This window comes from Papilio xuthus, unplaced genomic scaffold (genome assembly GCF_000836235.2).
Source record: "Papilio xuthus unplaced genomic scaffold, Pxut_1.1 DF826923.1, whole genome shotgun sequence".
NCBI lineage: Eukaryota > Metazoa > Arthropoda > Insecta > Lepidoptera > Papilionidae > Papilio > Papilio xuthus.
In genome coordinates, this window is record NW_013531726.1 from 2,910,183 (window position 1) to 2,936,500 (window position 26,318).

Here is a 26,318-nt window from a genome sequence, read left to right on the forward strand (position 1 = left end):
ACTGATATTATTTTTATAAAATCAAATTATAACTTAGAAAAGTAATTGTACGATCTAATATTACGAGCAAAGTTGAGAAAGCAATTTACCTTGTAAAGAATTTTTTAATGTTGTGAGCATAATGGCGTTAAAATAATTTAAGAGCTCAATAAAGTTTAACAGCGGGCGATATTGACGCGCGCCGAAGTTAATGTAATCCCGAAGCGCCGATCGAGTCGTCTCGCGTTATACTCTAGTTGACGTTGTCTATGGCTATTGCTGTTTTAGCAGAGCCCAGAACCATTCAGCTTATCTCTCCTTTATGTTATTTAAATTGCAAGCGTACGTTTAACTAGCGTTTTAAAAGTTATTTTCTCAAGATTTGCAATATCTTTCAGAAAATATGACAAGCGTCCTTATTTATGTCCAAATTCAGAAACCTAAGTGAGTGAGACAGACTAAAGTACTTTCTAATTTAAAATACATGCAAGACGGTTAAAGATGTAAACATTAATTGTCGACAGAACAAAGCACCACCGCTTTCTAACTTCGATTTGCAGAAAATCCAATAAATGGATCGCATATCTAGTAAAAGCCCAATGTTAGATTTGTAGTTCAAATAAAATAAATTCACTTAGTTCAAATGTTTGAAAATGGCTAAAGAATTTCTATGCCGGCGGTCTCGATAAATGTTGCATTTAAATCAAGGTACTGGATGAGGGCCAAGCGAGGCCAAGCGAGCGGGCAGAGCGGCCCGGGCGATGCGGCGCTGCCTCGTTTCGTTTGCTGCACTTGTCCACACTCGCTTTCAGGAACAAACAAGCTCGTTCTGTGATCTGAATGCCAACTCCTTCCTAATCCAATCGCTTGTTCAAAATAATTGACACAATTTCCCGCTGACCGTCTTAAACTTCGAAACAATTCGAACGAAATTCTAGAAACAAGTAAGTTTAAAATGTTCTATAACGTTTGTATCTCGCTTTTAGCAATACTGTGGGCTTAATCTATTTTGAATGTAGAGTAACAATTAGTATAAACTTATCTAATGGTCTATCGAATAAAATACTACATTACTTTCATTTTCTGAAGTTACATATTCACTAGCTGTCGCCCGCGACTCCGTCCGCGTGTTTGTTTTAAAAAAAATAGTGGTGGACTACCCTTAACATTGAGGGGGATGAAAAATAGATGTTGGTCGATTCTCAGACCTACTCAATATGCTCACAAAATTTCATGAGAATCGGTCAAGCCGTTTCGGAGGAGTATGGGAACAAAAATTGTGACACGAGAATTCTATATATAAGATTATGAAATTTAAATTTTTAAAAAGAAAATATGCAAAATTACGCTTATTTTATAGTGTATAATCCTCGGTGCTTTTTAAAAATTTCATTCACTCCTTAAGCTCTAAGTAAGTTACATCGTTCAAAGTTATTAATACAGTGTAATCCCAGCGGGGAAAAGATCTCAAAGAATTAAATTATCTTTAGGTGGAAGATGCAAGAATTTTGCTTAAATAAGATCTCAACATTCAAATTAACTACAGCCGCGGGAGTATTTAGGAATAAAATCGAAAGAGAAATATGAAGTCCATTTGCTTTCCGATCTTTTTTATTTTGAATTGAATTTTCTCGGGTTTATCTTTATTTAATTTAATTAAAATTTAAATTGAAATTAAATCAATAGGCTACCTGAAAGTTTGTCTCATAATTTATCCTACTTAACCATCTAAATATTTCGAACAAAACTATTTTTTATAAGTTACCAACTCTTAGCAAATTATTTTTGATCTTTATTCAGAAGCTGCATGTGTGACAGTAAATATATCTAACATAAGATAGAAATAGGTTCCCTTTTTAGACACCGTTCTATAAATATACGTCGTAAATATTTCAAAAGGATATTAAAATAATTTTTATCGTAATCCCGATGTGTAGGAAGATATTTTTATAGAACTAGATATTAATATAGAACCTATTTTTATATTCTTTCATAATAGTACTAAGTAGTATCCCAACCCGGAACGCAAAGCAAAAAAAACATACAAATTTTTTTGCAACGTTTAAAAAATAAAATAACTAAATAGGTTTCAATTGTATATTTATAGTTTATATCAAAAGGCAATATTTCACGCACAGCATTCATCGAAGCAAAGTCGAACATTGAATACAAACAGCTTACTTATTACGTAAAATAATCTAAAAGCTTACAACTGAACAGCCGCCAAAAACCATACATAAATATAGTTTGGCTACAATTCGGTGCCAGTGTGTCTCGCCGTATCATTCTGCGTACAACACTTATATCATAGGTCAATGACATGTTCTACATATTTTACTAAGCAAGTCAGTGCGTACTCTGTTTTTTTTACTATAATAGAGTTAATGAATTGAAACATCGATTAAAATTAATGAACAGATAAGTGCTTTAAACTTGCATTTCATAATAAATAATCAACACTAGCAAGAAAGATATATTTTCTTTTAAAAGGAAAAAAGAAAGACACTTTAAGCTGAGATTTTTCTGTCTTCACTTTGAATGAGGTAGAAAATAATAAACATAAGCCTTAAGTAAATTGCATTACCGCACTTGAGGGAAAGTTGCATTACTCACACTAAATCCAAACAACACAAAACACGCAGTTAGTGTCCGTGACGAGCGTGAATGAATTACGTCACATTTTTCTCGCTAACTCCTCGTCGCCTCCCCAATAAAACATTCATGAATTCAGAATGTTACCACTGAGTATAGTGGAACAGTCGATGCTTTCGATTAAAAAAAAAAGTTCGAATCTTTTAAATATTCAACGGCGATTTTATCGATTTAAAGTACAGGCTTTCCACAAATCCTAAGCGAGTTAAAAGTCGTTAAATTTAATATATTAAAATTAAAAGTTATTAAAATTAATAAAATTAAAAGTCGTTAGTTGCTTAATTAAAGGTCCCTCAGTGTTGCTTGGACGACTACTTTAATTTCCGTAGTCAATGGTGTAATTTAAAAACTATTTATTTTTATTTTTTCTTGATTACATACGACTAAAAGTATCAATGCTAGCATACTATTTTTAAAACATCCGAGTACGTTTCACCGGCGGCGGAAACTCGGCGAAATATGCATGACTTCGAGGTTGGAATGTGAACAATTTCGCAGAAGCCCACCGAGTGAGACATTCGCCGTGATAAGCGCAAAGGCTAATAAATTTGTATGTGGCGAAGTGGCAAATCGGTTAATGGTTGTTTAAACAAATTTCTCCTAGTTAATATGTTTCTAGAATGAAGTAGTATGGAGTTTGCTAATGTTTGTAAATATTTATTGAAAAACACGCAATTCCACTGTATTCTAGGAGAGTATTTAAAAAAATACAAAAGTGACAAATGTACACATAATACATTAAGCCTAGTAAAATATGGATTTTATAAAACTTTGTATTATAATTAAAAACTGTATAATGTGTTTTTAACTTTTTGAATTGAACCCGTTATATGTATAAAATGTAGCGACTTTTACATCGAATTTACGGAATAGTGAAAAATAAAACGATTGAATGCATGAAATATAAAAGATCCGCTTAAGGTAAGCGCTTTAGGCGTAAACATGTTTAGACGTCAGATTTATGTTTTCTGATCCATCTGCCGTAGCGTCGCGCATAATATTGCGGACGGACTCGGAAATAATAAAGGCTGAGAGATAAGGCTTTCGTCTGTTCCAAGACGAAGAAAATTGACCCAGAACAATTTTATTTTTCATTTTCTCGTTCAAATACTCGCGAATACTTAAGACTTACGTTGTGCATATTGAAAGTTGTTGAACTAACGGGAAATATAAATGATTTACTATATATGTAGATTGTATTGATCCAAATAAACTCAAATAACAAAAAATCGTTTTTCAAATCTTAAGCATTTAGAAATATAATTTAATATTTTTATTTTAGGTAAATTGTTTTAATTGGCACCGAATATTTTTATTTATTGTTGGTATATTTTTAAAACATAAGGTTGATACAACCTCGTGCACCGACCCTACGTGAGTGGACACCGAAAACGGGAGTCACTGTGAAACTAATATTAAAACAAAAAATAATGTTATGACGTCTATCGGAAAAATTTAAGAAAACTGTTTAAATAAAAATCAACATTTATAAAAACTCCGTTAAAATTAAAGCCAAACATCTCCCGAAACAAGAAGTACGGAATAATAAAAATAGGTTTTAGCGTAACAACTTTCTTCGGGCAGTGGAGCGGGAAGAGGAACCAATTTCTGGGCCGATGCGGACCATTTTGTTGGAAATAGCTTTCCTTAAATCTGCATTTTCTTGCTGATTTACCAACTTTCACATTGTAACAGAACTTTGCGGATGATGTTTACGAGGTACAGAGTAATTTAAGATTAGTTGCGATGTATATGACGAAGGCATCGGGTTGTTAAATTAAATTTACTCTTCAACTCATCTGGATGTTTTATGTTATAAGAAACACATCAATACATATCTAATTATGATGTTATATAAGTTTACATTCCATTTGCACTACTGTTTCAATGTAAATGGTACAACGAAAAAAAGGCATCCGTGGTCAAAAAATGAGTCTAAACTTTTACTCAGAACAGCGCTAATTGATCGATCTATGAACAGTATCGGTTAAACCACCAACTATCAGTCTCGTTTAACAAAAACTGAAATTAAAATCCAGTCTAACTACTCAGATATATGAGAGACGCGAATAAATCTTACTAATGCTAATAATACTAAATGCGAATGTTTGATAGAAAGTATCTCCAGAACGGCATAACGGATCTCGGTGAAATTTGGCATAAATATAGAACACGGTGAGATAGACTTTTTAGTTTTTTTTTTCTTTAATTATGCGTTTACGGAGCCGTGGGCGACAGTCAAGTATCAATATAGTTTTAGACATTATCCTTTGGCGCGAATGGCGCGCTTTCATTACAGAGTCCAGTGTCAGAATGAGTGATGGGACATAAACGTCGACATTTTAGTAAGGCTAGTGTTGCACCAGTACACCGGCACGGTGTCGGATTTTCTTCCTAACAATAGTCAATAATATAGTTATATCAGAGCGTCTAAAACAGTGTTATAAACAATTTTTAAACCGCACATGAACAATTACGATAATATATTTTACCTATACTTATTTAAATTAGACAATTATATAACCTAACACGTTAACATGAAATTGGAAGGTACGAATTCAATAGCTAATTAAAGTTAACATTTGAAACGTTAGATAATAAACGGCAATCTGTAAAAGGCGAACAAAAGAACAGATTAGAGGGTGTCTCCCTTAACAGGATGTTTTGTCTTGAAAATAATTGGAGGTACGTTATAATTTGCACAATAAATGTTACCGAAGCATATTGAAGGATTAAATTAAAAAAAAATCATATATAAGAAAGCCAATCCTGTTGCCAAATGTAACAACTTGTACTTCAATCTTAAGGAACATCGTTATCCTACATTTTAAGGTCAACAAACTGCGAAACGGTCGAGGCGCGACTATTTGGCGACGCTGGCGACACGCCGACTCTTTAGTACGGCCATTACTTGATCAAAGTTACTTCAAATAATCTCGTCAAAATTCCAACTTATATCATGCTAATATTAATATTATAAATGCGAATGTTTAGATTGATGGGTGTTTGAAGGTATCTCCAATATGGCTCAACAGGTCTTAACGAAATTTGGCACAGATGTAGAACATAGTCTGGAAGAACACATAGGCTACTAATTAAGTTATTTTTTTTATTCCGCGCGGACGAAGTAATGGGGGACAGCTCTATAGTTACATATATTAAAAAAGAAAGAACATTTCGTAGGAAATATTAGTTAATTTTACTTTTTCTATCTTATACTATGATTACTTATACGAAGAGTATAAAAACAATAGACGCGTTAGCTTCTAATATGAACCTACTAAGGCAATTTAATAATTCTTCCCCTGCTATAATGAAACATTATTATTTATATATAACGTGGGTATATATAAACGCGAAGAAATTAAGCATGTAATATGTAAACGGTGTTTATTTACTTATGTAATTAATTGTGTTTTCACCTATGACTAATAAAAGTACATAATAATACTAAGCAGTACCTGATTTTCAAGTGAAGTCATAAGTTCATTATTGAAATAAGTATAATAGTTTAATTATTTTTAGCTAAATAAAAAACTATTTGCTAAATTCGTACTTGATTAAGCAACGGCTCATTCGTAATATTCAAACTAGAATATACACCTTCAAAATAACTAGCTGTCTGACTTCTACATACAGGCACACCATTTTTATATTTGTATAGATAAATAAAGGGGCATCTTTCACACCGAAGGTCAGAATTACCAAATTAACTTATGTGTTAGATGCGAAATGTTGGGACGGGTACAGCCTTATTATATAAAGACGATGTATATACATCTCTTGATGTAATTAATTCATTTACTACCTATATGTACTGCAACATGTACCATGTACCACCGAATCAAAGTCAGGAGTATTCCCATAAGACTAGATTCCTGACACGTCACATTAATTTGCCTCATATCTACTGACACAAGCATTAAATAATTGGAAGCTTCGTAATGATTGCACTTAAATTATTTACTACTTGCACTATTCTAGAGGTCTCAAAGATAGTTACAGAGGTCGTTTAAACTATGTTTGTTCCTTATGCAATGTTTTATAAGAAAATACCTTCAATGAACTGTAAAATTTGAGCAAGCGTAAGTAACAATCCTTCTTACGGTCATATCCGCAAATGATTGTATTATAATTAATATGTTACTAAGATAATATTAATTAGAAATAATAACATTTATATTTCATAGAATAGGTCAAAGCCAGAAATTTAAGAAATGCTTTTCGCAACATTAAATTATACCCGTTTCCAAAGAAAATATTATTCTAGGACAAAATGTGCTGAAGTTATGTCGGGAGCGGTGAGGCGTTCATTATTAATATTTAAATTAAAAAAAATAAAAAAAAATGCACAGAATATTATTATATAATAAAATCTTTTTCATAATTAACAATATAAATTAAACAAAATATCTATCATATTCGTTATAATTATTAATTACATAACTTATAACTTACGCATAACCGGCGAGTCTGTGTGCGTGCCCAATTCCGTAGTCTCTACCTACCCCTCTGGTTTACTTGTAAAAAATACATAAGCCATCCAGTGTTAACTGCTTGATAAATTGCTCTAATACTATACGTTATGTATATATCACTTACCACGAAACATACAAAGGTGCTATTAATTAATTAGTTTAAAACAAAGGTCTTATAAAGTTATAAGACAATGATCCGTCCACGGAAGCGACAACATTTATTCATTTATTCCTTAAATTATGCATATTTGACAGCGACTCGTCTAAAACTGGCTCCGGTTCTTCGGCTAGCCGTCTTTTGTCTTATTTTATTATGCCATTATCCGGGGTCGGGTATACTTGGGAGACGGTATGTCTGCCTGTACCCGGTTTCCTCGCCCTTGTTTATCCGGCTGGGGTAGTTAGCGCGGCGGAGTGGCGCCCCGCGGCAGTGCCTCCGTAGCCCGCCAAGCGATGGCACGCTCGCTCGAAGCTTTCGTAAAAGCTTTCGCGACTTCTCACGCGTCCAGCTACGTACAATATAGGTGAATTACGCGCCTAAACTTCGTTGCACTTTGTTGACAGTTTAAACACGATAAAATGACTCTTTTTATACATTTATACTCTGTAATATTGATAGCGCTGCTGGCAACTTTCTGCATTACGACAGGTGAGTGTTGAATTAAATTAACATTTATTTACAATTTGTTACCAACTGAATAAAAGTTTCAAAAGTAAGAAAATAGATAAGTTCCTATTCTTAAATTATGTACATTTTACCTTAACTACTAACATTGTTTACTTAACAAGTGTCATTGTTATTTAGAATTTTGTTTGCGTAATCAAACATGCATGTATGTATGTATGTACGGTTAGCTTTTTATTTTAATATGATTCTTAAGTTTAGATTTGCATAAAAGTATTCTATAGTATGCTCTAGCTATATCATTGACATTATATTTATATTTTTGATAATTCTACTGTCTCTTGGTCATCTTTTAATTTTTCGCCGATGATGATCGTTTTCAATTATTCTCAAATAAAATTAAAAATTTATGCAAAGGGTAAAAATAATTACCTCGTCTACCGCATCAGATGACGAATGTTTTTATTCGTTTTATAAATACTACCTACGAATGGTAAATAAGAAAATCAAATACACAAACCAATCAACGATTCTAAACGGAAACCGTAATATTCTTTCGAGAGCGAATGATTGTAATATGAAAGACGAATTTCGGAATCACTAAGAACGAGATATATACAGAGGGTTGATAAGAAGTTCTCGTATTTCTTAAAACGTAATTCAGTTAACAAGGGGAAGAATCACAAACAAAACGGACAGGGGTCGCTTCAGTCCGTGACTCATTCACGGATATCCGCAGCCGTCTTGGGATGCGGAGACAGTTATGGATCACCTCCATTACGGTATTAAATAAAATTGGGATTAATCTTACTTATTAAATTAAAGATATTAATTCGGATTAGTGATTTAATTAATCCATTCAAGTAAAATATACAGTTATGTGCTTTAGGGTGGAATAAGTAAGTAAATATCCCACTAATGGTATGACTAGTGTAAAACGTAACCAGGTTCGGCAAGTACAGTCAGCTGCATAAATAAGTAAACATATGCAAAATTTAAGACACTTCTAAGGGCCTTCTGTTACAAAAATAAGTCAACACGTGTTCGTCGATAATATGTATTTATGTTCGGATGGATACGTGCACACATATTTTTTAAACCGAAGGCTTATACGAGTGTCTAAAGTTTTGTAAATGTATGCTTATTTATGCAGCTGACTGTACAAAAACATGTCATTCCTTTCGCACTTTTTTAAAGCACAGAGAGTTATATTTTGTCCAATCGTTTCGGCAGTTGAAACCGGTTACAGTTATCACCAGTAGTTACATAAACAAGTTTTCGAGACAGCGTGTCTTAGTAGTCAAAATTTGATTGTGTTATTTGAGAAATGTCGGAAGATTACAAGAGATCCGAAGGTAATGATGCGGAAAGATATCTAAGATATCTAATAGCACGTCATGATTACGGAACGTCAGTTGACTTGCCACCATTTTATAAGATGAGACCAAATAACCAAGATTAAAACATAAGATAAGATTTATTTTAGTAGTAACACATGTATAACTACCATATGCAGAAACTCATTATTATGTAATATTATTATTTATATGTGTTATTATTAAATTCTTTTAAAAATCTCTTAAGAAATGTACTTACAACCCTATGTTTACAAATGTACATACATACATGTCTAAGTATAGAATATGTAAACCTTTGGCAAGGCTGAATCAGGAAACGAAGCGTACATGAATAAATAATAATCAAAATAAGCCATTTTCTCTTCGCCATCGAGATATGTTCTACTGTGTGTTATATTTAGTAAAAAAATTCTTTCGAAGTAAATATAATTTTTTTGAGGTTCCCTTTATAGTGCTTCTGTAGAACTTTTAAACCATGAGCTACATTATCGAGTGTTAGTAAATAAATATCACCGTAAAGATCTGAAAATAAAATCTTCAAAGTAGACTGACATGAAGAAATTTACATGACCAGGCCCAGATCCACCCGCGGCTGTAACAACCCAGATTATAATATTGTTTAATAACAAAAATATACAATCTTATATAAAATTCTTGAAAATAGCCTATGTTTTCTACCAGACTATATTCTATGTGTATGCCAAATTTCAGCGAAATCCGCTAAGCCGTTCCGGAGATATCATCGAAGAATAAATATTTTAAAGCGATAGGGCGAAAAAGCAGCAAATGGATTACTATATTATTAAAGGTGTTTTAATAAATATGGTCTCTAGGTCTTAATATAACATCACTTATTTTGTCGCAGCATTACCGACTATATTCAAAATAACATTACTAAAAATTTGTTTCGTAACCCACAAACATTGATATAAAGAGAAAACTTTTACATTTTTACGCCGAAAAAGCACTACCATTAAGTAAATATAATTTGATGCGTACATATGCTTATCCTAATACAATTTTGGTTTGAATACTTCTCGATTTCAGTTTTGTGCACATTTTTCTTTTCCTCTTTCTTAATTTTTTGTTTATCTCTTTTTGTCTTTCTTAAGAACTTTTGTCATAAACGTGATTGAAAATCAGACAATTTCTTGTTTCAAATAATGTCAAAAGCCTGATTCTCGTCAAAATCTAATAGAACGTAAGTTACATCAAGGCGCATCGATTGGCAGAACGAATTCGATTGCGTCATCCGCTCCTGAAATTTCGTTCGAGATAAAATTTTTCCACATTCGTTGCAAATTTTCAACGCAAAATTTTTAGAGGAGATATACTTGATGATTTTATTTTGAGTCTATGTCTTACTGTGAGGACCAGAGTAGCAAGTATACTAGTAATAAACTAGTGAGGACGAGATTAAAAAGTTCCATAAGGGGGACCACTTTATTCCATGCCTTCTGCTGTAACTCAGATGAGACAAATTCCAAAAGCAATATCAGTAGATTTGTGAGTTATAATTCAAAAATTGTATATACTTACTTCCGAGTTACATCGATTAGGTCAATACGTTCTCTTCCTGTCAAACATGTCATCCGTTATGGTCGGTGAAAATCGTATACCTATTTTGTCAGTATCAAAATACTTGGCAGCATTAATTTATAATAGGCAATTTGCTGTAGCGTTTTTAATAAAAATGTACAACTGTATTTTTTGCTTATTGATTTTCATTTAATAGAAGATAGTAAATGTTCATTTCGATATTGAATAAGCAACAGTGTGTATACTTTGTGAATAAAGACATTGTAGTTTATTTGTTCCCCGTAGCTCCAGGATACAATAATTCAACGAGTCTCTTTTCTTTAGATTATTTTCTTTCTTACAACTACTGGTATCAAAGTGATGATGTTGTATTCGCAAGATTAAATTTTCTCGACTTTGTTACTTCTTGTTACATTTGAGAAATATTAAATCGATTTCGTTTTATTTCATTTCGTGTGCGCACAAAGAAAACAAAGTTCATCCTACCCTTTCAGATTATTTATTTAACTTACTAATACTAATATTGTAAATGTAAATGTTTAGATGGATGTTGTTTGATAGGTATCTCCAGAACGGCTGAACGGATCTTGATGAAATTTTGCACAGATATAGAACATAGCCTGGAAGAACACATAGGCTACTTGTGAAATCAGCGCTAATTTTGTATATTTAATATGGCGGTTGGTGGTTTATGGTAAAATTTGTAATTCAAATTTTGAATATAGGAACTAATAATAGTGAACCGAATAGCTTGGTTTTGAGACATGTATTGAAGCTGTTAAATAAATTGTTATTGTTCTACCAGCGTACGTCTCTATTTTATAGCTTTTGTATGTTTCTTTGTGTTTATCTTCTTGTAAATTTGATTATAGAAAATACCGTTACTGATTATGTACACTATTTCAATATGATTAGCATTGTTTTGTTATTGTTTTGGCGTTGCCTCCTTTTTTCTATAAACTGTCAAATATTGCATGATAAACTGAAGTAACTTTTAATATTTAATAGATTACCTAGAGATATTGTATAGCCAAAGTATTTAATAGTAGAAGACGGGAAACAAACATTCTGCTCTGTTGATGTTATGTAATCCTGGTACCCATTACCGATGAGGAGAATTTTAGTTCTGTTACTTGGCTTTACGAAGAAAAACAACGAAGGCTTTCTTTGTAATGGATATTTATTTGTAGGCTTTGTCTACGTAATTTTCTGCTAACAATAATAACCTAGAAGAATTTTTATGAATTGGATAAGATTATCTCTCCTGACTAGGTTAATACGGTATAAAGACATAAGCCAGGTAAAGGCTTAGTTTAAGTTGAATACAAAATACCTACAGTAGGTATTCTTTATGATTATTATTACAATGCCTATTCAAAATCGTCTCTTTAACTTTCCAAGTTCTCAATATATTAGATTTGATTTACCTATCTACGTTTTCTCACGTTTCAAAACGAGAACACTTTCGTTAATTTCGATTAAAGGTTGTAAAACTTTTTTAATAAATTAAAGTGTTTTTCTGCGTAAATAATAATTAAAGTTGAATGTTTAGCGACTGTTCTAATTACGAATTTGTATCATCAATAGATTTTATGTTAAATGAAATACGTATATAATCAACATAACGTAACACAGTAAATTATAAGCATATTTTCGTAAACAAATCGTTCTTTTGTAACTAATTTTAATACACTTACAGAAATATTTATGATAGTATTTCAATTCAATGTATTTGTAAGGACTTATGTAAGGAATATTTGAAATTAGTAGCAATTTTTTTAATTTTTAATTTTTACATGATATTTCTTTAATATCTATCATGTTCTTAACTATTTCTGATTAATACGTCTAATCAAAAATGTGTCATAATTTTTGACAAGTATGTAAACAAAAAATATGTTAAGAAAACTACCTTCCACTCGTAACACTACCAAAACATTGTACTTTTTTCAAATAACAAAGCAAATCGATTGTCGTTGATTTATGCTCGCTGCCAATCCTCTTAATGCCAAGTTGGCTATTGAACTAAAAGCGATGTTTGCTTTCTCAATGACCCTATGTCAACGAGGCTTGAGGGGTAGTTAGCACCCGACCCACCCAGTCGCTATAGTTACCATGCTATAAGATTATTTCCGTAGAATCAGAATTGTTAAATAACCATGACATAACTTTCTAATATTTTGCGGTATTTTTCCTCTTTGTGGATTTACAAAATATCAGCATCATGTAGATCGAGAGTCATGTAAACTTGTTTTTTTTTTTTATAATTACTAAACTAGCATTTGCTATTAATCGCACCTGATCTTAATTGGTTAAGTGGTTGAAAGATGGTACGCGGTATAGCTTAGTATTCAGTTTACTCTTGACGGCCACCGCATCATATTTGGATGAAGATTAGTGCTGGCAATGACTGGTTAATATTATGTGCATTTTATCTAAAAATGAATGTACCAAATATAGCAGTACACCAGTTATAGAACTCAGTGGTTCTGACTTATAACTGACTGACTGCAATAAATAACTAATCTTATACCACAGCAGCACATGTCAGCCGCTCGTGATCGCACAGCACCAAAATCGCGTCGCCGGCCAATCGGTCGATTTTGTGACTTAACCAAATACGAGTCCAACGTAAACCTCATTTAAAATCTGAAATAGCGTACACAGTGACAGCGGTAGAACTCGATAAAAATAGCTCCATTGTTTTTCCAACTTCGTTAACCACTTTATAGCTTGCGCAAACATCAGTAATTTAATCGAGTTACATAGGAAAATCTACTAGTTATACATTTTTTTACCGGAGCGTCGATGGCTCAGTGGTCAAGCACTTGACTTGCAATCTGCAGGTCCTGGGTTCGAATCCCGCCATATACAAATGTGTTTTTGATTTCCAATTTACATATGTACATTTATCCGACGTTCTTACGGTGAAGGAAAACATCGTGATGCAACCTGCAAATATCTAAGAAGAAATTCAAAGATATGTGTGAAGTCAACCAACCCGCACTTGGCCAGCGTGGTTGACTATGGCCTAATCACCCTTAACTTAGGGTAGGCTCAGAGCCCCTCGGTGGGGACGTATAGAGAGCTGATGATGATGATACATTTTTTAATATTACAACATAATAATTAGAAAATACCTTTCTGTAATGTCTTTCTATTTTACTATTATATAATATTATAAATGTAAATGTTTGGATAGATGGATGAATGTTTAATTGAAGGTATAACTTCAACATATCAAAAGATCTTGCTGGAATTTAGCATATATCTAGAACATATCCAAAAAGAACACATAGGCTACTTATTAAATTTGTTTTTTTAATTCCTTGCGGACGTAGTCGCGGTTGACAGCTAGTGGCTACATATAACTGTTTTATTTTCAAAATAAAATACTTCCAGTTCAAATAAAGTAAATGATCTGCTATTTTAAACTTTAATCATTAAAGAACCCCTTCCTTGAGAAGCATTAATTGACTCCGTCGTCCCCTCAGTACATTACAAGTATAGGTTTGTGCTGAGTCGAGCAGTATAATAATATGCAGTAACGACTCGCGTTGACAGCCCCTCTTCGCGGCTACGACAGGATTGTTCCATTATCGGCGGAGTGATGAATAGAAAATCTAGTGTACGCTCCATAGATGCGGTTGTTGTACCGAATTAAAAACAGCCGCATGACTTGACGCCCATTGTATTGTGGTAATGAACAGCGTAGGACGCATACATTTTTGTAACTTGATAATGGTATAGGCTTATTTTTTTTAATCAATATCATCATTTAAGTCTAGGCTCTCCTAATTGTAATGCAAAATTTGAATCGTCGTAAGCTTAAATATGTTCTCACTAAGGAACTCGGTGTCTACCCAAGGTAGAGTGATTAGGGCATAGTCGACCACAATGGCCCAGATATTTTGTTTTGTTGACTTCACACGTATCTTTTAATTTCGTCGCGTGTATCTGCACGTTACATCACAACGCTCCACCATCGTTCGGACGTCGAATAAAATGGTTGAATGAATTTCGAAAATCTAAAAACACATGGTATACGGCGAGAATCAAATCTTGATAGATGGTGATCGACCTCTTCGATCCGTCGGAGTCATGTCAGATGAGCATTCTAAATTAATGTTTTTTTAGTCATTAAATTCTAATCATAGAAATCAATAAAAGACACGTGTCAGAGCGAAAGACGATACAGTGTATCTATATATACTTGATAAAGTAAATTACCTATTACATACTAAACTATACAAAAAACTGGGGCGACATAATCTAAAAAGGCAAAGCTTTCATAATTTTTCATTAAGTTTTTATAACGACCATGTAGTTATAAAAGTTTGGAAAATTTCAAATTACCGTACCATAGTGATAATTTGGAAAGAAACTTTCAAGGAAGTTCTTTCTACATCCGTAGTTCGTCGCCGATGATAATTGGAACATTAATTATAGCTCTTAACGAAAACCAATTTATAAGGGGAGATATTTGAAAGTTAGAGGTGGGTAGAGATGGATCGATTACTGATAACTTTAAATAGTGTCTATATTTAGTGGGACTGAAATAGTTTTTTCACATGTTACATACAGATTTATTTAGTGTACACACTATTTTTACAATTGATCCGCTTGCACATTGATTATAATTAAACCTTAATTAAAAAATCAAAAACCCCTGACTGACAGTTTTTTGTACCGATGCAATATTAACCGTTATATTACGGGAGAAGACGAATCGAATGACACCTCATTCGACAAATTCGGTTCGGTCATTTTAGTTTAGGCTGTCAACAAAATGACAACAAATGAACTTACATACGTATACGTTCACATACATAAAATTAAACTTATAGACACGCGAAAATTATTACACTCTTATCAGTCGGGCAATTACTTCGGTTTACATGTCTCGAATTTTAACAAGAATTTTATTTTTATGCCTTATCTGGAATGTTGTAGACATCAATAAAATGTTATGCGAATTGAATCGTTCTTAGCCAGATAAAATAGTGATGCTTTACTCGATGAATATAAAATGCATAAAATTCAACATTTACTATTACGTTTCTTATAAAACTTCACATCAATTTCGTCGTCTTGCAGTCGACAATTATACAATAGAAACTTTTAACAACGTTATAAAGTTTTATATGTCATAATTGCATAGAACTACCGAGAGTTGAACGAACTAATTTGTTTAACTTAATTTTTACGATTTACCAACTACGTTGTAAAGGTCGTCGTTAACAACACTGCAGTAAATTATCATATTCCAAGGGGTTCTAATGTTTTTTTTAGAATTTAATAATTTAAATATAATTTATTTTGTCATAACATGCAAAATTTCCACATAGCTAAGCTCCGCGCTATTTTACACATATTTCGATCAATTCCTAATTAATAAAACATAAGAACACAGTACCAACGTTAGGGTGAAAAATAAATCATTTTTTTCAACTTATCCTATAACCGACAATAAAATCTGTAAAACAATCAAACTACGTTTGTACTACATAGAGCATTATTTTACATAATTGCTTCATTATAACGAGAATTTAGATTATATTTCAATTCGCAGGTCGGGAATTCCCCAATGGGCAGAATGTTGTATCTGTAGAACCTATAGAAGTACCAAATGGTAAGTGGAACGTAGTTCATACATTTCGTTACCAAACAAACGAGCTTGCCTTCGAGGAATCGAAGAATACATAATGCCTCCTATACTGTGAATTCGTGGTATTCCATCGAATCGCCTGATTCGGTAATGTTGTTACGGCTACTGTTACTTAGTAAATAAAAATGTAATAATTTCTCAAATTCCGGCAAAGTCTTTTTTCTACTTTACGGCGCGAACCTTTGAAAATTAGCAAGTATGAATTTAATTTACGAATCGAAAAAAATATTTTTAAATACATCGCTATTAATGTACTGCCTAGTTTCGAAGACATACGAATTAAACTTTTAACGATCCGTCTGTGTAATTAAGAGACTTACTAGACTTGTAATAAACCATTCTACTAGCAATTTGAAACTAAGCTATAATTATTCATCCATTCAACATGATACAGTTGTCTTTTGTCGTACAAAGTTTACTATTAAAACTGACTGGATATAGGTCAGCTATAAATTCGATTTTTGTCTTATCAAATTCATAGTCCTTTTACTAGTATAATCATTTAAGTTGACCAATTTAAATGTTTATATGTTGGAATTTTGTTTATGAAATGCGAAGAACTAGATACAAAGTTACAAATTGACTTTGTACATGCACCGAGAAGGTGAACCACTAAGTTATATAAAACAGCGAATTTACTGGAGTTATTTTAGCGTTGGTTGTTGATACATTATTTTACCGGTGAAAGAGTGATACGGCGACAAACCGCTATTTGTCGTTGGTGGGTCCGACATAAATCACGCACCCCTCGGGCCGGCGCGGCGTCGGCAGACGAGGCGGCACCGACACACTACGGTTACGTTTCTCGGCTAACCCATCAACTTTTTCCATAAAAAAATTTATTGTTAGTAAACATGTTTTGTTCGAGGCAAATGCAGACAGTGAAGTAGTGAATGTTTTATTGCAGAGTCAATGTACCCGAGGTTTACGGAGCCAATACCAAATGTTACGGTCAGAGTTGGCCGGGATGCGCTTCTTGCTTGTGTTGTCGATAACTTGAGAGGATTTAAGGTTAACAATTATTATTAAAACTACTATTATTTAATTGTTAAACTTATAGATTATTCTCTATATTTTTTTATTTTACTAGGTTGCCTGGGTACGAATGGACACGCAAACAATTTTAAGTATTCATCACAATATAATAACACAGAATCCACGAATAAGCCTATCGTATAATGACCACCGATCTTGGTACTTGCATATTAAAAACGTGCAAGAGGTGGATCGTGGATGGTATATGTGTCAGGTGAACACCGACCCTATGCGATCAAGGAAAGGCTATCTGCACGTCGTTGGTAAGAATTTTACATATTATGCGAACTTTCATTCCCTTGTGAAGGATTTTACACTAAATATTTTCTACGCAAAAAAATTATGGACATGAATATTTTGCTGGCAGTACAGAGAAAGATGAGTACTTTTGTATGCATTGATCTTAAGTAAAATCTTAAAAGGAGACCTCCCTATGCTGCAATGAGAAGAATATATTAGACGATTCGTGTTATGAAAAGGCAATACTTAGGATTTAGCTGACTTCGTATATTAGCTTCGGCTTTTGTGTAGATTTATATTGCTGTCTTATTTCCAGTGCCTCCTTCAATCATCGATAATATGACATCAGTGGACACGGTGGTTCGTGAAGGCAGCGACGTAACTTTGGTGTGTCGGGCATCGGGGTATCCTGAACCGTATGTTATGTGGAGGCGTGAAGATGGACAAGACTTTAATTATAACGGGGAATCAGGTATTTAATAACAACATTGTTGCAATTTTGGTAACTTAGTTAAGTATGGAAATATCAAATCAATAGAGTTTGGATTTTTTTTTTCATTCAATGAGTTTACTTCTATATTTTGACTAAATAATATGTTCTCTATGACATCTTAGGGTTGTTCAAACTTTTATGAGTTAGGTGCATAGTTTTTATGTATGTATACGGACTTAACGATCGGCCTGCTTAGTGGAGTTGCTGCCAAACCGCGGCCGAATACATTTTGAAGCGGCATTCCACCTCATTTGGCGGCAGCTCTGCATCCCGTATCGCGTACGCTGCGCTTGGCTCTCGTATCGGATTGTGTAATCACGAAAAGAGGTACTTAAGATCGATTGCTACTGGAGTCTTCATTCGCAAGCATAGCGGCGAATTGAATAGCCACGACAACCTAGTATTCGCAGTACGCTGACTTTGGTATGAGTGCTCTTAGATGGTACCTACATTTTCTAGATTATTTATCCATGATGTATATATTTGAAACAGTTTTCTATGATATAATTGTTAACATAAACCATAATAAAATTGATAGTCGTTTACGTGTTAGTACTAAAAGATGTTTTAATCGCGTCTTATTATCTTCGACAAACTGTGATATATTATGCATATTTTTTACTTATCACTAATTTTTTAATTTACATTTCTCCGGCTTATGCAAAGTAACTATAAATTATAAAACTTGAACTTTGATTAACTTCTTTATCATATGTTGTCAGTGGCGGCCGTAGATGGAGAGACGCTGACGATAACAAAGGTGTCCCGTCTTCATATGGGGGCGTATCTCTGTATAGCGTCTAACGAAGTGCCACCATCTATTAGCAAGCGTATTATGCTTATGGTTCAATGTAAGTAATATCTATGTCTTGTATGTCTTCAGTAATCCTCCAAAATTAACAGACTACTATAATATTAATAACATAATAGATATTAGCGAGATATTGCCGTGTTTACGATAAGACGACTTAATACGTTATCAAGAAACTTATTAATTATTATTGATGCCAAATACTGAGATAGGAAAAGTCATATTGTCAAGAGGTTATCATTGACCTTTTACACGACTTTTGCAGATAAGTTTATAGGTCTGTATGTTATTTTGAATTAGACAGTAAAAAATGCACGAACAGTGTTATTTAAATAGATACTAATAAATAACAGAGTACAATAACAATGCGTAGTGATACATACATACGTAGAGCAAATACTTTAGGAACTGATTGTACTTTCCACAACACGATAACAACTGCCTACGTTTGTTTTCACTCGAATGAAGTCGCTACGCTTTGTAAGATCATATTGTATTATATTACTTGAAAAAGAAATCTTTGTAATTCTATGAATAGAAGCAACAATGAGGTGAAAGCTTTTCATTTCTGCTAAGTCTTCTTTTTGTTCCTGATTTCATTTGTAAGGATTACAAGTTTTATAATAAAATGCTATCGAAAAAATACAATTTAATGATATCGAATTATACCATTATGGAAACACGAATCTTCTTTTACTTTTGTAGATTATTAACATTTTTAAATTAAATCTGTAAATTTCTGTCGAAAGTCATGTATAAAAACATGTTTTTAGCGCGTGTGATTATCTTCGAGATTGAGTTATACTTCTTTTTAAAGCTGTTAGTAAGTCTTAACTTTAGGTTTAGCTGAAGAACATTTATCTTTAACTGTCAGGAATATAAATGAACATGTTTATTACCAGTCCCACCGATGCTGTCGATTCCCAATCAATTGGAGGGCGCGTACATCGGACAAGACGTGACACTGGAGTGCCACACGGAGGCCTACCCCTCCTCCATTAATTATTGGACCACCGACCGCGGCGACATGATAATATCCGGTGAGAATATTGCCATATGTCATAGATAACCCAGAACATTGTATAGATACATATAGATATATGACAAATTACTAACTAAAAACTAACTATATGTTTTACTCAAATATCATTTTTGATGATTCATTTTTTTTATTTTAAAAGTAAGTTACGATATTTTATTTAATTTTAAAATATATATATATATATATATATATATCGAATAAAATTAAAAATGCTACAACTACAACAGCACCGTTATTAGAATATAACTTTAATTTGTTTTTTTTTTACTTTTTGTTACTATATAATATTTGTTCGCGCAAAAACATTTGTGTAAAATGCCACTACCAGCGAGGACCTATAATTGGCTATATGTTTTAACTTTTGTTATACTTAATTTGTAAAAATGGCTGTTGGTCTTCCAATAAAAAAAAATAAAAAAAATATTGGATAAAGGATAAATATTCTGTAATAAGCCCTACAGTACTTATTTTATAAACAAAGTTCTTATTAATTTATCATAGTTCATAAAGCTATCATATTTTAAAAATAAAGGCCATGTTATGATATTGAACACAAATACATTTATCATGTTCAGTAAAATAACATGTGCGCCGTGTCTTCTAGCATCGTACGATTCTATCATTGATTTATGACTAGATAATGAAAATAGTTTCGAAGCAGAGCGAGGGAGCAACACAGAGTACGTAGACTACAATGTGTGTGACTACTCAAGTAGAAAGGGAACATTTTAAAATTGAATACCTATTCTACTTTCAACGACTGAAGTAGACGAGATTGCTAAATAATTCGAATGCTTCAACTTTCTAAGTGATTTTATTAACTACTTAAACCCGTACGTTGCTATGTCGAAGTCAAATTAAGTTTTTTTTTTCCAACAACTAAGTGTACATTTTTATGAGAAAAATCTCACAAATCTTCTTTGGCTTCCTTAATAATATGCCTGCTAAAGTTTCATCAAAATCTAAATAGAGGCTTTGGAACAAATTGGCAACAAACAATGAAAGTTAAATTTTTATTGAATAATGATTATGATTAATTTATAAACAGTATTTTATTAATTAGTTATTTTGTAAATTTAAATGAAGAAAACGTAATATTCGTTTTTGAAAATTTTACCTTACAAATATAAACGTGTATTTTAAAAATTAAATATTGCTATTAGATTATTAAATTACTTATTAGAGAATATTCTCTCAAAATGTATACAAGCTGACAATCATACAGGTTTTATATTTAAGTAGAAATGGAAATTGTAGGTGGCAAGTATGAAGCGTTCCCTGTGGACAGCGGGTATAACAAGTTTATGATGCTCAAGATAAGAAATATTACCAAAGAGGACTTCGGCTTCTACAAGTGTATCGCTAAGAACTCCCTCGGCGAAACTGATGGCATTATTAAACTGGACGGTACTTCTTCATTGCTTATTTATTTTTCTATCTTGTTTATAGTACAAGGTTACAAACGAGCGGCCACCTGAATTCGCTAAAATTGCGAAGAGACCTTTGCATAAGCTGCTATGTTTTTTTTATTTATACAAGAAACGACATCTACATACTCTTGGTCCGTACTCTTTTTTCACATATTCCTTGTGATAAATGACGATAATGATTTTGCAGTATTTATGCTGCTAAGTTAAAAGTTGTGAAATATGATAAGGATATTTATTTTTATAAATTGTTACATTTAAAATATGACCAATGATATACCACTAAATACCAGTAACATATTGTAATTTTTTGCCATGACTACAATGTTAGTAATCCAAACATATCACGTCTTAACTCTAATAATAAATAATTTTCTATGGCTCACTAGAATCCGGACTTATAAAACAGTTTTGTTTATGTTCTATTTTAGATCGTGAGTCACAGAACTCTTTAAGTAATTTTATAAAGTTGCAGCAGACTCTTTTAAATCCTGTTATGAAACTTTAAATTTATTGTTTCAATTACTTATAGAGATAATATTATGGTTCATACAGTTTATTCAAGATTAAATTGAAATTCAAACAATATTTCACTTGTGTATTAATTTTATTTTTACTTCATATTAACTTGCAATTAAAAGATTCAATCGCTAATAAATATTCAATTTAGGTTATGTTTTCTTCATAGTTTTAAGTAGTAAAATAATATTATTTTACAGAAATTCCTGCGCCTCCATCGGCTTTTACGACCACACAAAAATCAATCTTAGACAATCAGACTATAAGGAAAAAAGGTATATCATTATAATTAAATTGCTAATTGCTAGAAAGTAAAACAATTTCAAATTAACTGTAATTAATATAAAATTTATTGAACAGGTCAGCTGCCAAATATTCAAAACAACGACGCGATCACTTCGAATTTTCAAGGCGAAGCTTACGGTGAACAAATAAGAGATTTTGGTAGCGTATTAATTAATAATAAAATATTGAAAAACTTAAAAAATATGAGTTACTTTGTATTGCTTTACTTTAAAAAAATAACTGCATGTAAACTACATTTAATATTGATTTGAATGTTTTACTAAATTTACATTAATTTTAGTATGTATTCTAAAAAAGCAAGTTACAACAATACTTGTAATGTTTTCTTTTCAGATTTCGATGATGAAAATTCAGCATGTACAGCGAAGATAAATACACTTTTATTTAATTTATTAGTATCGTTGATATTGATGCGTTGTTGGTGATTAAAGCCTGCAAATAAAAAATTAGCTGTTTAATTATTACTTATGTTTAATAATTTCCAACAGCTGATCCGACAATAATAGTGACCATTTTAAACTATTTCAATTAAGCGATCAAATCCAACGCTGGATTACAAATGGGAATATGTAAAAACCGCATTGGAACCGAAACACTACATTACAGTGTAGGTTCACATTATTACAGTTGTTATAAAGAGCTTGATTCACTGGACTGGAATAATATAAACTGGGTATAACAGCAGCGATTTGAATAAGTAGTATACAGAGAACATGTTTTAATGACAAATAATTTGAATTAACAGGTTATTTTATATTGGTATCTATCAATATCACGGTTTGTAAAAAGATTTTCATTTATTTTTACACTTAAATTAAGTTCCTACATCATTTTGAAAATGCCATACATGTAACGTATGTTTGTTTTTTAGTAAAATTTAGTAAAGATTTTCGTAAATTTTATTTCAAATAATATATAAGCTAGAAAAGTCTATTGTTTATAATGTAATATGGGTTTGAACACAATATTTTATACTGTACAGCTACAATTTTTTAATTATAATAAAATTTACATATTACTCTATAACTTATGGTTATCACTTACAGAATAAACATTATTTAAATAAAACACCGACATGAATTTTTACGATTCAGCAACTTTGCTATTATATTTTTAAAGTAGGAAAATATTGTTTTTCTTTGTCTCGAATAAAATTATTTATGTTGCCGTTAACATAATTAAATTATTTAAAAATGCTGTAAATGTTAGTCAATTTAGATTGTATCACCTTATAGGTAATAGAACATGTTTGTAAATCATTTACTTGCTAACGAGTAAATCTGCCAAAAGATTGTCTATAAAACAATGCTTAAAACTAACAAAACTGTGTTTTATTTTTGACTGTTTTGCCCGAATTTAATGAGGTTGGATGGGGTGACTACAGTGATAGAGGAAAATCGGAAAAGTACGGATGAATAGTATGAAAGACGATATACGTAAGGATGGAGGATGGAGGAGTAATACAAACTGTGTCGACCGTCTGAAGGAAAGGGCATGTTGATGATGAGTCCTCATTCTCCAATTATTTTTTTTTAATCCAGAAACACTTGTGTGGCCTTTAGAAGAATTTTGCCTTATTTTACAAAAATACGTGACATGAATTCCTGAAAAAAAAAATTAAGGACTAAAATAAATTGTTATGTTGGTTACCTCTCACTGTGAGTGCTTATTGTTGCAAGCCCAAATATTGACCTCTCTAACGAAAAGAGCTACATGTATGTCATTACATATACAGTTTCAAATTAAAAAAAATGTTACTAACATATACTTTCAAAATTATAGAATCTTCTAAAATATTTTTAAGCTAACATTTAAAAACAAATGAAGTTGTACAACGCTAGTCCCAGGATTATATAACTACGTGACCTGACTTAAACTGGACCGCATTTTTAATTAATTTCATTTTAAATTTTCTAGTATCCAAGTATTTAGATGTTATTCTTAACATCAAAAGAGAGAAAATTCTACGGACTTGATTTCTACGGAACGAATTTGATTGGCGCTTAAGAAAAGTATATCTTTATTCAATTTATTACTTTTTAGAAGGCGTTTTTGGTAGTACGAAATGGTGGCAAGGTATGTGATTTTCCTTTATGCGTTAGCGTTAGGTTAGCGTTTTACTAGAAAATAACCTTAATTACCGTTAATAAGTGATGAAGATCAACCGCAGTGCAGTGCCCTTTATCGATTTTTGTATTCGATACTAATGTGGTAAATAATTAACGTGGACATATTACTTTTTTGGATATCATCACTATATCAACACAAATTCACTTTAATTACAGTTCAGTATCTAATGGATCTAATGTAAAGTACGAGATTTTTTAAAAATAGAATGATTTTTTTTTCTGTTAAATAAAGTTCGATAGTGTTTTATTACATAAAAACTTAATTATAATTCGCGTCATGATTATAACGATATCCCGAAATGATAGCAAAAAAATACTGTCGAATTCGAGAAATGTTCAATGAATAAGAAGATTAATAACGTATCGGATGTTGGTACGTACAAGATTGATGTAGTTTTAATTTACGATTCAATTAATAACTATACATTAAATAAACATACGTAAGTGCAATCGATATACATTTAATAATATTGGAGTCTGTGTGTAATTACGAAAAGAACAATCATGTTTCCTACAAAATGTATTTTTGTTACTTATAACAAAAAAAACATTTTGATTTTTTTTTACTATTATCGCTATGATCAAATTTGATTGGTGAGTTATTGCCGTATTTTATGTTAAAAAGTTATAAGAACGAATGAAAAGTCAAGTCAAATTATAATATAATATTAATAAAAATGAGTCTTAAATTAAATTGGTATATAATTAAATGTCTACATTATTAAATAATATATCTATAAGATACTTTATACTTAAAAAATACATAAGGGATAACTATTTTCTATTAAATTATGATTAATATTTTAGATAAATAAATAAACGTAGTCTTCAAATTTAATTGTAATAACAATTTAGTTGAGGCGCGTTGACGTTTTATGCGTTACGGCCTACGGTTTATTGCTAATTCGTAGACAAGGGTCCTTGATTTATTGAAAGTCATGATAACAAACGGCTACATCTCAATTGTTTAGGCATTCTGCTAAGCTATTTAATTTCATATAACACGTATATTAATATTTACTACTATAGAGTATTGGTTGATAGTATTTATATATCCCGTATAAAAGAGTCTTGTTGGTTAATAAAATTATTTCCTTTGTTATCAGTATGGTATATAATACATTATTACTATATTATCAATCTTATATATAAAATTCTCGTGTCACAATCTTTGTTCCCATACTCCTCCGAAACGGCTTGACCGATTCTCATGAAATTTTGTGAGCTCATTGAGTAGGTCTGAGAATCGGCCAACATCTATTTTTCATCCCCCTAAATATTAAGGGTAGTCCACCCCTAAATTTTATTTTTTATTTTTTAGACAAAATTTTTACTTTTTATTTTTATATGATACAACATACAAAAATACATACAATCCTTAATTTTCACCCTTCTACGATCAACCCTTATTTTTTAATAGCCATTTTAGTAATTTAACTAGAAATTACTTGTAAGTTATTTATATGGCAAAACAACGTTTGCCCGGTCAGCTAGTATTATATAAGGCCCTTCGTATAAAAGGAAATTTAAATCTTCGAAACTAATATTGTATACTTATGCAGTGACTTCTGACACTATTATGATATATAATATCGTAGAATTCGAGAAAGTAATAAGTAACTGCTGCAATGCGATAACTACGCTGCGGAAATTATTCCATTGTTCTTCATCTTAAAAGGAGTCTTTTAGTGTCAGTTAGAGATAATTCAAAGTTTTGACGAACAAAACATTAATTGAATGATTTCGAAATGTATCAAGAACAATGAAGAATTTCTGTCATATTTTGTCTTAAAAGTGACAGGTTATTGTGTGAATTAAACCGTTCACATTTATTTAAATTCGGCCCTTTCCGTTTCCCAAGAATATAAGAATTCTTTGGAAACTGTCTTGAATGTAAATATTAATCATAAATTGAATGTAAATTTCATTACATTGCCTTGCGTAAAATGAAATAAAAATAATATTTTTTGATAATCTTACAGACATTACGTTTTTTTAAATAATTAGCTTTAATTAA

The 26,318-nt window shown here is 31.7% G+C and overlaps 1 protein-coding gene across 4 annotated transcripts in view; it reads left to right on the forward strand.

The window, feature by feature from the left end:
• The window catches only part of LOC106122465 (neurotrimin), a 155,582-nt gene extending 132,597 nt beyond the window's left edge, over positions 1–22,985 (forward strand). The window contains exons 1-11 of one of the 4 annotated variants that reach the window (XM_013318427.1): positions 7,528–7,758; positions 16,204–16,263; positions 17,207–17,310; positions 17,390–17,597; positions 17,891–18,046; positions 18,790–18,918; positions 19,781–19,918; positions 21,163–21,327; positions 22,067–22,141; positions 22,227–22,310; positions 22,506–22,985. In XM_013318427.1, coding sequence (XP_013173881.1) covers positions 7,689–7,758; positions 16,204–16,263; positions 17,207–17,310; positions 17,390–17,597; positions 17,891–18,046; positions 18,790–18,918; positions 19,781–19,918; positions 21,163–21,327; positions 22,067–22,141; positions 22,227–22,310; positions 22,506–22,597 — 1,281 coding nt within the window. In that variant the 5' untranslated portion in view covers positions 7,528–7,688 and the 3' untranslated portion in view covers positions 22,598–22,985. Of the gene's footprint in view, positions 1–7,527; positions 7,759–16,203; positions 16,264–17,019; positions 17,095–17,206; positions 17,311–17,389; positions 17,598–17,890; positions 18,047–18,789; positions 18,919–19,780; positions 19,919–21,162; positions 21,328–22,066; positions 22,142–22,226; positions 22,311–22,505 lie in introns of those variants that run through there. The other 3 variants (XM_013318428.1, XM_013318429.1, XM_013318430.1) reach the window with 3 other exon arrangements.
• Positions 22,986–26,318: the final 3,333 nt, after the last annotated feature.